Raw genomic sequence first — 13,007 nt, forward strand, 5'->3', positions numbered from 1 at the left:
CCCAAACTCCCAATCCTTCCCTCTCTCACCCCTCCCGCTTGGCAACCACAAGTCTGTTCTCTACGTCCGTGAGTCTGTTTCTGTTTCTTAGATAAGTTCATTTGTGTCATATTTTAAATTCCACATGTAAGTGATATCATGTGGTATTTGTCTTACTCTTTCTGACTTACTTCACTTAGTATGATAATCTCTAGCTGACCTGAAGTCTTTTTTTTTAGCTGCATTGGGTTTTGTTGCTGCGCATGGGCTTTCTCTAGTTTCGGTTAGCAGGGGTTACTCTTTGTTGCGGTGTGTGGCCTTCTCATTGTGGTGGCTTCTCTTGTTGCGGAGCACGGGCTCCAGGCACATGGACTTCCGTAGTTGCAGCACTTGGACTCAGTAGTTGCTACACACGGGCCCTAGAGCATGTGGGCTTCAGTAGTTGCAGCATGTGGGAGCAGTAGTTGTGGCTTGTGGGCCCTAGGGTGTGCAGGCTCAGTAGTTGTGACACACAGGCTTAGTTGCTTTGTGGCATGTGGGATCTTCCTGGCCCAGGGATCGAACTGGTGTCCCCTGCATTGGCAGGCGGATTCTTAACCACTGTACCACCAGGGAAGTCCTGACCTGAAGTCTTGATGGGGAACATCTGATCAGTGGAGCCCAGGGCTCACACCTCTCCCTCGGCTGACTTCTGGTTTCCACCTTACGGAGGCAGAACTCTTAGTGTGGGGATTCTGCAAGTTTAGAAAGGCTTTTCAGAAGAGGCTGGATAGGGCGGGGGAGGGGGTGATGCTCTGTCCCTAGGGAGAGGATATTGAGTGTGTGTACTTCAGAAACCCATGTCCCTTCCTGTCTAGCAACAGGTTCTAGATATGGTCCAGGCACTACCAGGAATTTAGGTCTGCCTGAGTCTGTGGTCAGAGTCCATACTGATTATCCAGGGGGCAGACCATGGTGAGACCAGATGGGATGGTTCTTTTAGGCTGGGCCCTCCATGGGGGCAGGGACCATGTCTGCCTGGTTTACCACTGTATCCCTAGTAGCTAGCTCAGTGCTTCCATACATGATTAAAGGAACGATGCAATGAAGGAACAAATTAAGCTGGCCACTTTCCTTATGAGTTGTAAATTTTCAGTGACTCTTAGGGCTCGTAATCTCAGCAGAGGCCTGAAAGATGCTGTCTTGGGGATATCTTGTTAGATAAGGGAGATCCAGAGAGAGGTAGCTTCACTCACACCAAACTGTAGGTTCACATAAGGTTTCTGATTCCCCTCCAGGAGGGTGTCTGCAAGTGTGTGCCACCAGATTTTACTGTCCAACTAGGTACTTTCTTGAAAAAATTCTGCTCTCAGAACATATTTCCGTGGAGGCTGGCAAACCCAGGTAATTGAGGTTCACTTTTTTTCCATATGTCAATTGTCCAGCCTCACTTGTTGAAGAGATTATTCTTTTTTCATTGAATTTCTTTGGCACGCTTGTGAAAAATTAGTTGAATAAATGGGAGTTGATTCCTTAAAAAAACATATTTCCAGGAGGAATGCATGCAGTATGCAGTGGAATTGCTCAAGTTGGCTGGGTCTGAAGACCTGTTGGAATTGAACTTTGACATCCAGTGCTAGGCTTAGCCAGTGGCTTCAAATGGGATTTGCTCTACTCATCACTGAGTGGTGAGTCCCCATCTCTGGTTGAGGCTGTTGAAAGGCACAGACCAGCAGAGGGAGCAGGTGTACCTCTGCTGTGGTGGATCATAGCCCTTCCTGTTTGGACCCCCGCCCCCCCCCCTTTGCTCTGGAAAATACCACTGTTGCTCAGCAACAGAGAAACCAGTCGTGCAGGGCCCCTGCCTCTACCAGTCACCAGCCCTGAGTGAGACATGGAATGTAAAGGTCTGCCTTCAGATCCCATCTGCTATAGCCCTTTGGAACTTCCTGGCCACTCAAAATGCCACCTGTCATCCCTCATCATTTTGGGGGTCCCCAAGACCACCCACACATTCAGTGGATTCACTAGAAGGATTCGAGGGACTCAGTATGTAATTGTCCTCACAGCTAAGGTTTATTACAGCAGCAGGATCTACAATAAGATCAGCAAGGACAAAAAGACACAGGTAGGGTCTGGAGGCTTCCTTCCTTCCTTCCTTCTGCTCTCTTCCTCCTGTGAGGGGGCACATCAAGTCCACTCTTCCCCAGGAATGAAAACACACAATATGTGGGCAATGTTTTTGCCCAAGGAATCTCACTCAGTGTCCAAGAGTTTTTTTTTTATTTTTTATTGGGGGATGGTCATTGGACACTCTCTGCCTAGCACGTACCAACATTCCAGACTCTTAGAAAGAAAGCAGGTGTTCGGCATAAATGACTCTGTACAACCAGGTTAAGCACAGAGAACCACACTTATCAGTTAGGGAACGGGTAGGGTGCTGTGTTAATTTTCTATTGCTGCTGTGACAAATTTTCACACACTTAGAAGTTTAAACTATACAAATTTATTCTCTTAGAGTTCTGTAAGTCAGAAGTCCAGTACAGGTCTCACCAGGCTAAATTCCAGATGTCAGCAGGGCTGCATTCCTTTCGGAGGCCCTAGAGGAGGGTCTGTTTCCTGCTTACTCAGGTTGTTGGCAGAATTCAGTTCAGAGGTCCCTGTTTTCTTGCAGGCTATAACCTGAGGGCTGTTCCCAGCTTCTAGAGGCCACCACATTCCTTGGCTTATGGCCCCTTTCTCCATCTTAGAAGCTAGAACAGTAAGTCAAATCCTTCTCAAGGCACATCTTTCTGACCCCTCTTCCATCATCTCATCTCTCTGGCCACAACTGGGAAAGTTTCTCCACTCTTAAGGACTCACGTGATTAGATTAGGCACACCCAGATAATCTGGGATCATCTCCTCATCTCAAACCCCTTAACTTTAATCACATCTGCAAAATCCCATTGCCATATATGTTGAATATGTTGCCAAGTAACATATTCATAGGTTCCAGGGACGTGGACATCTTTAGGCAGATAGTATTCTGCCTTCAACTGCAAAGTTCCCAGATGCCAGCCAACGGCCAGCCTGGAAAGCAGCCCTTTCTAAAGACAACTCAAGGTTGTGTAAAGTCAATTCAAGGTCTCAGGTCTGCTGTATTAACTATTTTCTGCACACCCATGCATACTAAAAGAAGGTGACATTATGAGTGATAGGTGACACCACCTTCCAATAGTGTGTGGCCCCTCTAGTGCTTGTAATGTCTTGGACTTCGCAGACAACTGGTCCCAGGGCCCAGTGCACAAAGAGGCCCTTATGCTCCAGACACACTCTAACCTTGAGGCTGCACAGGCTGTCTCCTTCCCCACCCCTCCAACCCTGATAGGAGTCAAGGTCAAAGAAACTGTTAGACTGGTGATTATTAGCATTGGGCTTGGCAGAAAGTAAATTCCAGTTTAAATTCTTAGCTATGTACCAAAAGCAAGTTACTTATTTCTCTCTGATTTTCATTTATTCATCTTCTTATAGGCATAACAACACTATCTTACAGATTTAAATGAGAGAATGCACATAACCCTTGTGGAAGACAATACCTTCCAGATCATGATGGTTAGTGGGCTAGGAGATAGGACATCCAGTGGGGGCAAAACAAGATTAAAATCTCCTGTTTCCACATGGAGCTTCCTCTTGGGGGAGAAATAAAATAGGTAGAGGATCACTTTTAGAATTTACCTTGGTCTTTTTTTCCTTTTGAGCCCTATCTCTTTACTGACAAACTTATTTCTCTTTCTTTCTGTGAAAGTGTGACATTGTGAATTATTAACCTTTGTTTTTCCCCCTCAGCTCCAGCTTGCCCTTGTACTCCCGGCCCTGCCTCAGACTCAGCACGTCCAAGGCTTCTGCCCCAGGGTAGAGTTATTTTAGCAGAAATGCAAATAGACTTAAAGAGCCCAAGATCAGCTTTTGAGTTTCAGAAGAGATTTCAGAAAATTTACACAGAGGAAATAGGACTGTAAGAAAGGCTTTTTGAGTCCTGAGATCTTAGGTCTTCTGAATACTAAGAGATAAGGACCCGGGCTATCTACAGGCATAGAAGAATACGTGGTCTGTCCAAAGGCTTCCAGCCATCCCAGACTAGATAAAAATCCCACACACTGAAGGGAGGGCTGAGAGGGAGGCAGGGAGATACTAATGACATCCAAGGTCAGGGGACTCCATCCCCCACCTCATTTCAGACTCCACTGAAGCCTTAAGGAGAAGCAGATTGATCTCTCTCTCTCTCCCTCTCTCTCTCTCTCTCTCTGTCTTTTCCCACCCCCCTACCCCCACAGGATTTGAGTTCCTTCTCATCTGCACATATCACAATCGCATGACCTGGAGTACCAGAAAGGCCACTCAATTAGCTTTTAGTCTGGGCCTTAGGACTGAGAGAGGAAAAGAGTCTGTGGAGAGTTTGCCTGGTGTGGGTCCTCAGCAAACCACTTTAGGTCCTCTGAGAAAAAATACACTGCCCTACTGGTGTGGTAGTCACTATCAAGTAACGACTCCATTCCTCCCATTACGGGAACAGTCATGAGGTTTTCTGACAGCACGGAGACAATGTCCAGGTCACAACAGGTGAACAAAACACATCCAGGCAGAGACAGAGCCACTGGCTCTGGGGTTATTTGTTCACAGAAAGATGTCAGGTTCCTACATTTCTGGTGGATACGTGCCTAGCAAGGCGGTGCACAAAAGGTGATATCAGGATGGAATTTTGAGGCACCAAAATTGGGGCAGATTGAAATTATGAACAACTCAGTGATGTCCAATCCATTCTGCCTGCAACTGCTAACCCTCTCTGTGGCTTCTAGCTAACAACCCTCTGAATTTGGGGTAGGCTTCATGTAAGCACTGAAGAAAAGAAATAAAAAGACCCTGAGAGCACTGTGTAGCATGGAGAAAAACAAATGAATATTTTTCTCCCAGCTGGAATACATGGATGTACATCAGCGGGAACCATGAGTCCCACTGAATTACAGGTAAACTGTAGTGTATAAGTTGATTTTTGTGCATTTTTCAAGGAAGAGGGGCAGTGGATGTGATCAGATTCTCAGAGGGTTCTGAGACTTACGACATTTTTGCAGGAGGGTGTCCTAGATCTGTGCTTTATTATCTGTGCACCCTATGAAAACTCATTTACAATCCCCATGTCATGCTTTCCCTGCCTGTGGAGTGGGAAAAACAATACCAAGCACACAGAGTTATTGTGAGGAATTAATTAGAAGGTGCTTTGTAAATAAATTGATTTTTAAATGAGGGCTATTCATCTATTAGCCCTCCTTACCACCCCAAAATGAATAGCTCTATTAAATAATGGGCAATTGATTGAGATTTTTTATATCAGAGATACACATTTAAAAAAATGTATGTGGGGCTTCCCTGGTGGCGCAGTGGTTGAGCATCTGCCTGTCAATGCAGGTGACACAGGTTCAAGCCCTGGTCTGGGAAGATCCCACACGCCGCGGAGCAACTAGGCCCGTGAGCCACAACTACTGAGCCTGCGCGTCTGGAGCTTGTGCTCCGCAACAAGAGAGGCCGCGACAGTGAGAGGCCCGCACACCGCGATGAAGAGTGGACCCCGCTTGCTGCAACTAGAGAAAGCCCTCGCACAGAAATGAAGACACAACACAGCCAAAAATAAATAAATAAGCTTTCATTACAAAAAAAATGTATGTGTATGCAGTTTATATGTGACATAGTGATGTGATTAATCCTATATTTTTTCAAGGAATAGTTTTCATAGATTATTTGGTATCATGTGCTCTAAAAATAATAACGATGATGATGATGATGATGATGATGATAATTCCTTGTACTTGCATAGCTAGTAGTCTTCTCATTTATCTCATCAGTTGTTGACAAAGCCCTCCTCTTACTCTTGTAAATGAAATGAGGCTATTGCTGGGTCCGCAGTGTTTGGTTGCCATGGTTTGAGTTCGTTTCATAAGCTGTTGCTTGGCAATCCCACGCGTCAGCTGGCTCTTTTTCCTTAGCACTCTCACCACACACTGTCTGAAGTATAATGAGACTGAGCCTGGGCAAAGCAGGATAACGGTCCCCAAACGCTTTCTCTCTTCCCCCACAGCGCTGTTATCATGATGTCTGATAAATGTGTTGAGAGTGGAGCAAGGAAGTGGTTATAAAACACGGGATTTACAGTCATGCAGACCTGGGTTCAATTTCAGGCTCGGAATTTGGCTCGATGTATCCTTTAGCTATTCACTTAGAGAAGCTGATCTGAGTCTCAGTTTCCCCATGGGTAAAATGGGGGATAATTACACCCAGCTCCTAGAGTGGTTGTGGGGATTGAGGGAGAAAATCCATGGAAAGCACCTGCACACAGTAAAGGCTCAGTAGGTGTAACCTATACTAATAAGGGCGATGGGAGGTGATGGAACCACAACTTTCCTTGTTCTGCAGTAAAATGCCCTGATGTCGTGGTCAGGTTGGATTTCATTTGTACAGTTATGCCCCACTTTTCTTTATGCATAGAGTGAGTGGGCCCACTGCGAATCTATGGAGTAAAACAGGAATTTATAAATAATCAGGATCAAGGAAAAGAACAGGGGGTGTTAGTACCAAAAGGAAAACAAGTAGGGATGCAGCAGACAGAAAATATCAATAGAAGATGCCCACTCCAGGTAGTGGGTGGGTAGGTGCTAGGCATTCAAAGGGGCTTGCATGGGGGAGGCCTGTCTCCTCCCTAGACAAACACATGCCCACAGGCAGTGGTGTACCGGTGAAACAGCTCTCAGAGAGAGAAAACCCCTGATTTGTAGCATTTGCCCGATTTCCATGGTGTAAATGCTCCTACTAGGGCTGATTTCAAGCTGCCAACATAAAGTCATGAACAGCATGTGGAGTTGCAAAGAGATGCCCGCAGTCCACTCTCAGGAGCCCTTTAGAGGCTGCTCTAGCTCAGAACTAATCCCTTCCCTAAGGGTAGCTTTCCTATTTTGTTCTCATTGCTGGGCATCCCCAATAAGCTCCTGTCCGTTTTTATAGCAGTTTAGGGAGGTCAGTTCTCAAGACTGCACTTCTGGCCTTCAGTCCTCCCAGACTGGAAGGATATAGCTGAGGAAAGAAACCTCTTGTGCAAGCCCAGCCCCCACCTTTATAGGCTGGCTCCTGCGGCCTTTCTGCCCCAGGACCAGGACCCCATGACGTTTCCAGGATCCATAGGAGACTTGGGACCTAGGAATCACCTAGGCACATGTACTATTTGAGGCAGTGTCTTTTTTCAAAATTATCTTTGTTTACCTTTTTTTACGTAACCCAACTCAAACATGCTGCCCTGGTCATAGTCTTTCATACTCTTAGTTCTACAATGTATATAACCTTAGTATTTTTATATGCATCATCAACCAGTTTTAAAAAGAATCACTTTTTAAATAAATCTGTGCCACTGTACCATTTCTTCATCTAGTAGAACTTCAGGGCAGTTGTCTGATTCTGAGAGCTGGAGTAAACAAACAACTGTCGGGGGTTGGATTCCCCTACGACCCGATCGGTTTCAGGGGTCAATCATTGATTTTCAGTCACAAGAGTAGGCACGTTGACCAGCTTTCGGTGAAAATATGTCGTGTGTGTTTTACATATGGTCCATAATTTTTATTTCCTCCCCTCTCGATATCTGACAATATCCAGTTGAATGGCTTCTGCAGATCCAGTGCCCCAAAACACAGTGTCTCCCCTAAAAATCAGCTGAACAATACCAGGATGTTTATGCTGCACAAGTAGCAGAAGAGAAAATTAGATGTAATACCACACAACTTTCTAAGGAGGGTAGGTCTATTAACAGAAGAGGGTTTTTTGGGGGTTGGGGTGGGGAGCTAGGTACAAAGTCATTAACCTTAATATAATTAATGGCCTGTCACAGGGAGTGAGGGGACCTTTCAGTAGTGGATGGAGTGTACAAGTTTAGAAGGAGAAGCTAAAGGAGACGATAATTTCCCTGAAAGAGCAAGAGGAAAGATCAAGAGGACCTGGGTAAGATCCTCTGAAGGAGAGAATGAAGCCAGGGAAAATGGAAGGGTGTTGGGAGAAGGTGCAGGCAGTGGGGACGAAGGGGAGCTGATCGCTAGAGACTAAAAAGAAAGATGTGAGAGAAGAAATATGTCTAATGGCGACTTGCTAGTTAAATTCTATGGGAGCAACCCCCAACCTCAACATATCTCCCCTTAGGAAATCTGCTACAATTTAATTCTACAAACCTCACTGTTTGATGGGAATGGATTCTTTATGGGGAATATGAACAAAATCTGTTTTGAAGGTTTAGATATAGAGAAAAACAGCCTATGGGTCAGGGTAGCAGACATGTGGCTTATAGACACTCTTGTGTGAATGAAGGGATATCTTTGCATGAAAAGACCTAGTGTTCACCACCCACTGGTTAGGCTAGGGTGGAGGGTATTTACTGTGCCTAGCTGGAGAACCACAGGCCAGAGAGGCATGGGGAGGAGCCAGATGGAGTCTCCTTGAATGCGAGACTATCTGACCACCTGGAAATGGGCCTGGGCTTCATGATCCCCAAAGATGTACTCAGGAGAGCAGACCCCTGCTGGGGATAGTTTTGCCAGAACCAGAAGAGCAGCTTATCAGCAGGGATAAGCATACATTCTGTCTTAAAAAAACACAAAAGTTAACAATTATTTCATCATCAATGTTTTCCAAGTATTTGAAAAATTTGTGTATCAAGGAGCTTCAGGACTTTTGATAATTTTTACCTTTCAGCCTTTGTGACCAATTATTTAAATGTTGGCGAAGAGTGAGGGTGTTATTTTTTATGCACCATGAAAAAGTCTTAAAACTTTTCAAGTCCACTTATACATTTCGGGCCGATTTTCAGATATTAAGAGGGTTTATTTCGAATTTATTTCCAGGAACTTTTGCCTCACTGCCTTTTTATAGAAGTTAACATTTTATCTTCAGCTATGATTGATTTAGAAGCTAATTATTTGAAAAGGAATAAGGCGTGTGTGGTTGAGATGGCTCAGTGGCCACCTAAGATTCATGCTCTCTTTCTATGGCAATGGAACTGTGGCTAAGAGCCGCTGCCCAGTCGGGGATACAGTTCTCAGGGCCCCCATCCCCCTACCCCATCCAGGTGACTAGTACTTGCTAGTAGAATGTGAGTAACTGCATGGCCAAATAAGGGCCTGTGCATTCTCCGTGGTCTCTTTCCCCATCTGCCAGCTTAATGGAGGGAACCCTGGGGCCCTAGGGAAGCGTGAGGTCACAGGATAGAAAAAGGCCACCGCCAGGCAAGAACAACATCACTGGGTTTATGGAGCAAGAATCTAATCTATCGTGTTAAACCACTGAAATTGTTTCAGGGTTTATTTATTACAGTAGCTAGCATTACTTTAACCAGTACAGGGGTTTCTCCGGTCAATCATCAATCTTGTACACAGAGCTTAACCTTGGAATACACTCTGCCTTTCCAAACCCTCTAACTTTGAAATGTATTTCAGAAAGCCATACAAAAATAATGCCTGAGGTGATGGTTGGGGGCTGGGGGGGGGTTGGTATTCTTTGGTAAGCCCTCAGTCTGAGCTGGGTCAGGTTCTATCAGGGTTGCCTTTCAGGAAAGGTCACAGGCAAGTAAACCCAGGGCTGGGCCCCAAAGGAAGGTGTTTAGGAATTTATCAGTTGGGAAAGACACAATCCTAACAGGCAGGCAGTTAATAGGAGCCTAGGAAATGCAATTAAAAGGTAGAAAACTCAGAGTATAGGTTAAACAGGGGTATCAGCCTAGACAAGTAAAGCTTAAAAATACAGAAGAAAGATAAGTAACAGAACAGCTGGGGATGTTATGAATGCAGAGGTGGAGAAGGGCTGGTTAGGACCTGATTTGGTGGAAGTACCATTTGTATAGTTGTCTGTGTGGCCTAGCACCCTTTGCATACTTTCCTTTGGGCTACCCAGGGGCCTCCCCATCCATCAAGCCTTTAGCAAACATCAGGAAGCATTGCACATACAAGCATTCTACATAGTAGCATGCCTTCCTCTTTCTCAGATTGATGGGACAATTGATGGATGTGAGGATGCCAGGCAAGCAGGGAGCAGGGCTGGTGAGTAGACAGCCTTGTTCACCCTGAAGGGGCTGAGCAGATTGACCCTTCCAGAGCTTGTGCAGTTCCAGATGGCCCCAAGGAGATAGACGGAGCCTGCCTGCCCAGCTCCCACATCTCAAGTCCTTGAAGCTTACAAATTTTGCTCTTTTTCTTTTGATGCCCTGCTAAAGTTGATGTGTAGATACCACTCTTCTCCTCTCACGTCCTCCCCTTTTTAAAACAATTTATTTATTTATTTGTTTATTTTTGGCTGCATTGGGCCTTCGTTGCTGTGCTCAGGCTTTCTCTAGTTGTGGCAAGCCGGGGTTACTCTTTGTTGCGGTATACGGGCTTTTCATTGCAGTGGCTTCTCCTGTTGTGGAGCACGGGCTCTAGGCATGCGGGCCTCAGCAGTTGTGGCACGTGGGCTCAGTAGTTGTGGTTCGCGGGCTCTAGAGCGCAGGCTCAGTAGTTGTGGCCCACGGGATTAGTTGCTCCGCGGCATGAGGGATCTTCCTGGACCAGGGTTTGGACCCATGTCCCCTGCATGCAGGCAGATTCTTAACCACTGCGCCACCAGGGAAGCCCCACCTCCTCCCTTTTTGGACTCAACCTCTGGTGTCAGGGTCCTGAGCAAAAAAGAGTGACACATTTTTCTATTAAGTCAATTTATTCTGAGATGGGAAATGCAGTAACTAAAAGAAAATTCCATTGAGGATAAGGGGTTCTAATTGCCTGAGGAAAAGAGTTTCTCCATCCACATGTGATAGACTCTTTTCATCTGGTCAGTAGTCTGGGATTTGTGAGTGATGAAAGAGGCTCTGTACCTGACATGCCTTAATGAAGGTCCCTAAAAATAAGAACAACTTGTGGGAGTGATTGTCTGAAAGGACACTAGTCTTGGTATTCCCAGTAGAGTGTTCCTATTGGAAGAACTTTATTTTAAAAAATTAATTAATTTATTTTTATTGAAGTATAGATGCTGTACAGCATTATATAAGTTACCCGTGTACAATATAGTGATTCACAATTTTTAAAGGTTATACTCCATTTATAGTTACTGTAAAATGTTGGCTACATTCCCTGTGTTGTACAATATATTCTTGTAGCTTATTTTATACCTAATAGTTTATACCTCTTACTCCTCTCCCCCTTCCCTCTCCCCACAGGTAACCACTAGTTTGTTCTCTGTATCTGTGAGTCTGCTTCTTTTCTGTTATAGTCACTAGTTTGTTGTATTTTTTAGGTTCCACATATAACTGATATCATAGAGTATTTGTCTTTTTTTGTCTGACTTATTTCACTTAGCATAATGCCCTCCAATTCCATCCATGTTGTGGCAAATGGCAAAACTTTGTTCTTTTTTATGGCTGAGTAGTATTCCATTGTGTGTGTGTGTGTGTGTGTGTGTGTGTGTGTACATGACATCTTCTTTATCCATTCATTCATCTGTCGCTGGACACTTAGGTTGTGGAAGAAGTTTATTTTGATCAGCATGTGCATTAGTCAAAGTTCAGTTGCCTATAACAGAAATCACTCTAGTTACTTTAACAGGATATGGATTGAACAGAGGGAATAAGGTGCTTACAAAATTATCAGAAGGGCTGAAGGAGCAACTTCTAGGCTCAGCTGCCAGAAATGACTCCTAGAACAATAAAATGAACTGCCCCACTAGGAAGAAGGCTACCTCTGCCACAGTCAGGAAGCTGGGGAATCAGGAAGTTTCTTTCCTGACAGCTGGGTTCAGGGTCACACTACCTTAGTCACAATCCTGGAATCAGGAATCGGCCATCACGACTGTTGACTCTAGGAATATACTACCTTAGCTATGCTCCTGAGATCAGGAAGCTGCCATCACATCTGTTGTTCCAGAGCCACCTGTGCCAGCAGCAGAATGGAGGCTTCTCATATTGCCACCTCCCTCTCCACTTGACTAAATTTTCAAAGACAGTTCTCACAGGAGTATATATGATTAGCAGAACATAAATTACATCCATTTCCTGGTTTAAAAGGAGTGAGAAAATAGAGCTTTTAGCGCTATTTTGTGTCATAAAAGAAGGCGTACCAGAGAAGGGTTAGAAGAGAGATTCAGTAAGCCACTCTACAGAGTTCACTACCAGTCATTCCCTGCCCAGAGAAAAGCCCTCATCCCTGCCCCTGACACTGAGAGTGGCCTTTCATGATATGAAACAAGCCCAATTAGATAAAAGCTTCAATTTTGAAAGCAAAACAAAGTAGCAATATAATGTCATTGGTCTGGGAACATTATGTTGACTAAAGCCTGCATTGACATAAATGATAAAATCAAAAATATAACAAAACTAGGTTTATAAAGTGAATATTACTGTCTGGAAAAAACCCTAAAATCTGAAAAATGATTTTTGAGAAAAAAATGCATTAAAAAGTTGTGACATCAAGCAACACAATATACATACATATATATATATTTTTAAAGATACAAACATCTAGGATATATTTCAAAAATATTTAGAGTGTCTGTGGTAGAGAGAGGAGAATGAGAGTAGGGATTTGGGGTAAAAGAGAAAAAAAATTAAATTAAATTAAAAAAGAGAATAGCCTGTACTGAGTGATGATAAAAGTGTGCTATAATCTGTGTGGTATGAATAGTTCAACTCCTGCTTTTTTTTAAAAAAAAATTATTATTATTATTTTGGCTGTGTTGGATCTTCATTGCTGCACACAGACTTTCTCTAGTTGTGGCGAGCGGGGGCTACTCTTCGTTGTGGTGCGTGGGCTTCTCACTGCGGTGGCTTCTCTTGTTGCGGAGCATGGACTCTAGGCACGCGGGCTTCAGTAGTTGTGGCACGTGGGCTCAGTAGTTGTGGCTCGTGGGCTCTAGAGCACAGGCTCAGTAGTTGTGGCACACGGGCTTAGTTGCTCTGCGGCATGTGGGATCTTCCGGGACCGGGAATTGAACCTGTGTCCCCTGCATTGGCAGGTGGATTCT

General features: G+C 44.6%; 1 protein-coding gene across 1 annotated transcript in view; it reads left to right on the plus strand.

The window, feature by feature from the left end:
* Positions 1–1,852: 1,852 nt before the first annotated feature.
* Positions 1,853–13,007, plus strand: part of USP27X (ubiquitin specific peptidase 27 X-linked) — a 52,838-nt gene continuing 41,683 nt past the window's right edge. The window contains exons 1-2 of the mRNA XM_027091313.1: positions 1,853–2,086; positions 3,786–3,851. Coding sequence (XP_026947114.1) covers positions 1,853–2,086; positions 3,786–3,851 — 300 coding nt within the window. The remainder of the gene's footprint in view (positions 2,087–3,785; positions 3,852–13,007) is intronic.

The sequence above is a fragment of the Aethalodelphis obliquidens genome, unplaced genomic scaffold (assembly GCF_003676395.1).
Source record: "Aethalodelphis obliquidens isolate GAN/ISIS:26980383/991018 unplaced genomic scaffold, ASM367639v1 scaffold71, whole genome shotgun sequence".
In the NCBI taxonomy this organism is placed as follows: Eukaryota; Metazoa; Chordata; class Mammalia; order Artiodactyla; family Delphinidae; genus Aethalodelphis; species Aethalodelphis obliquidens.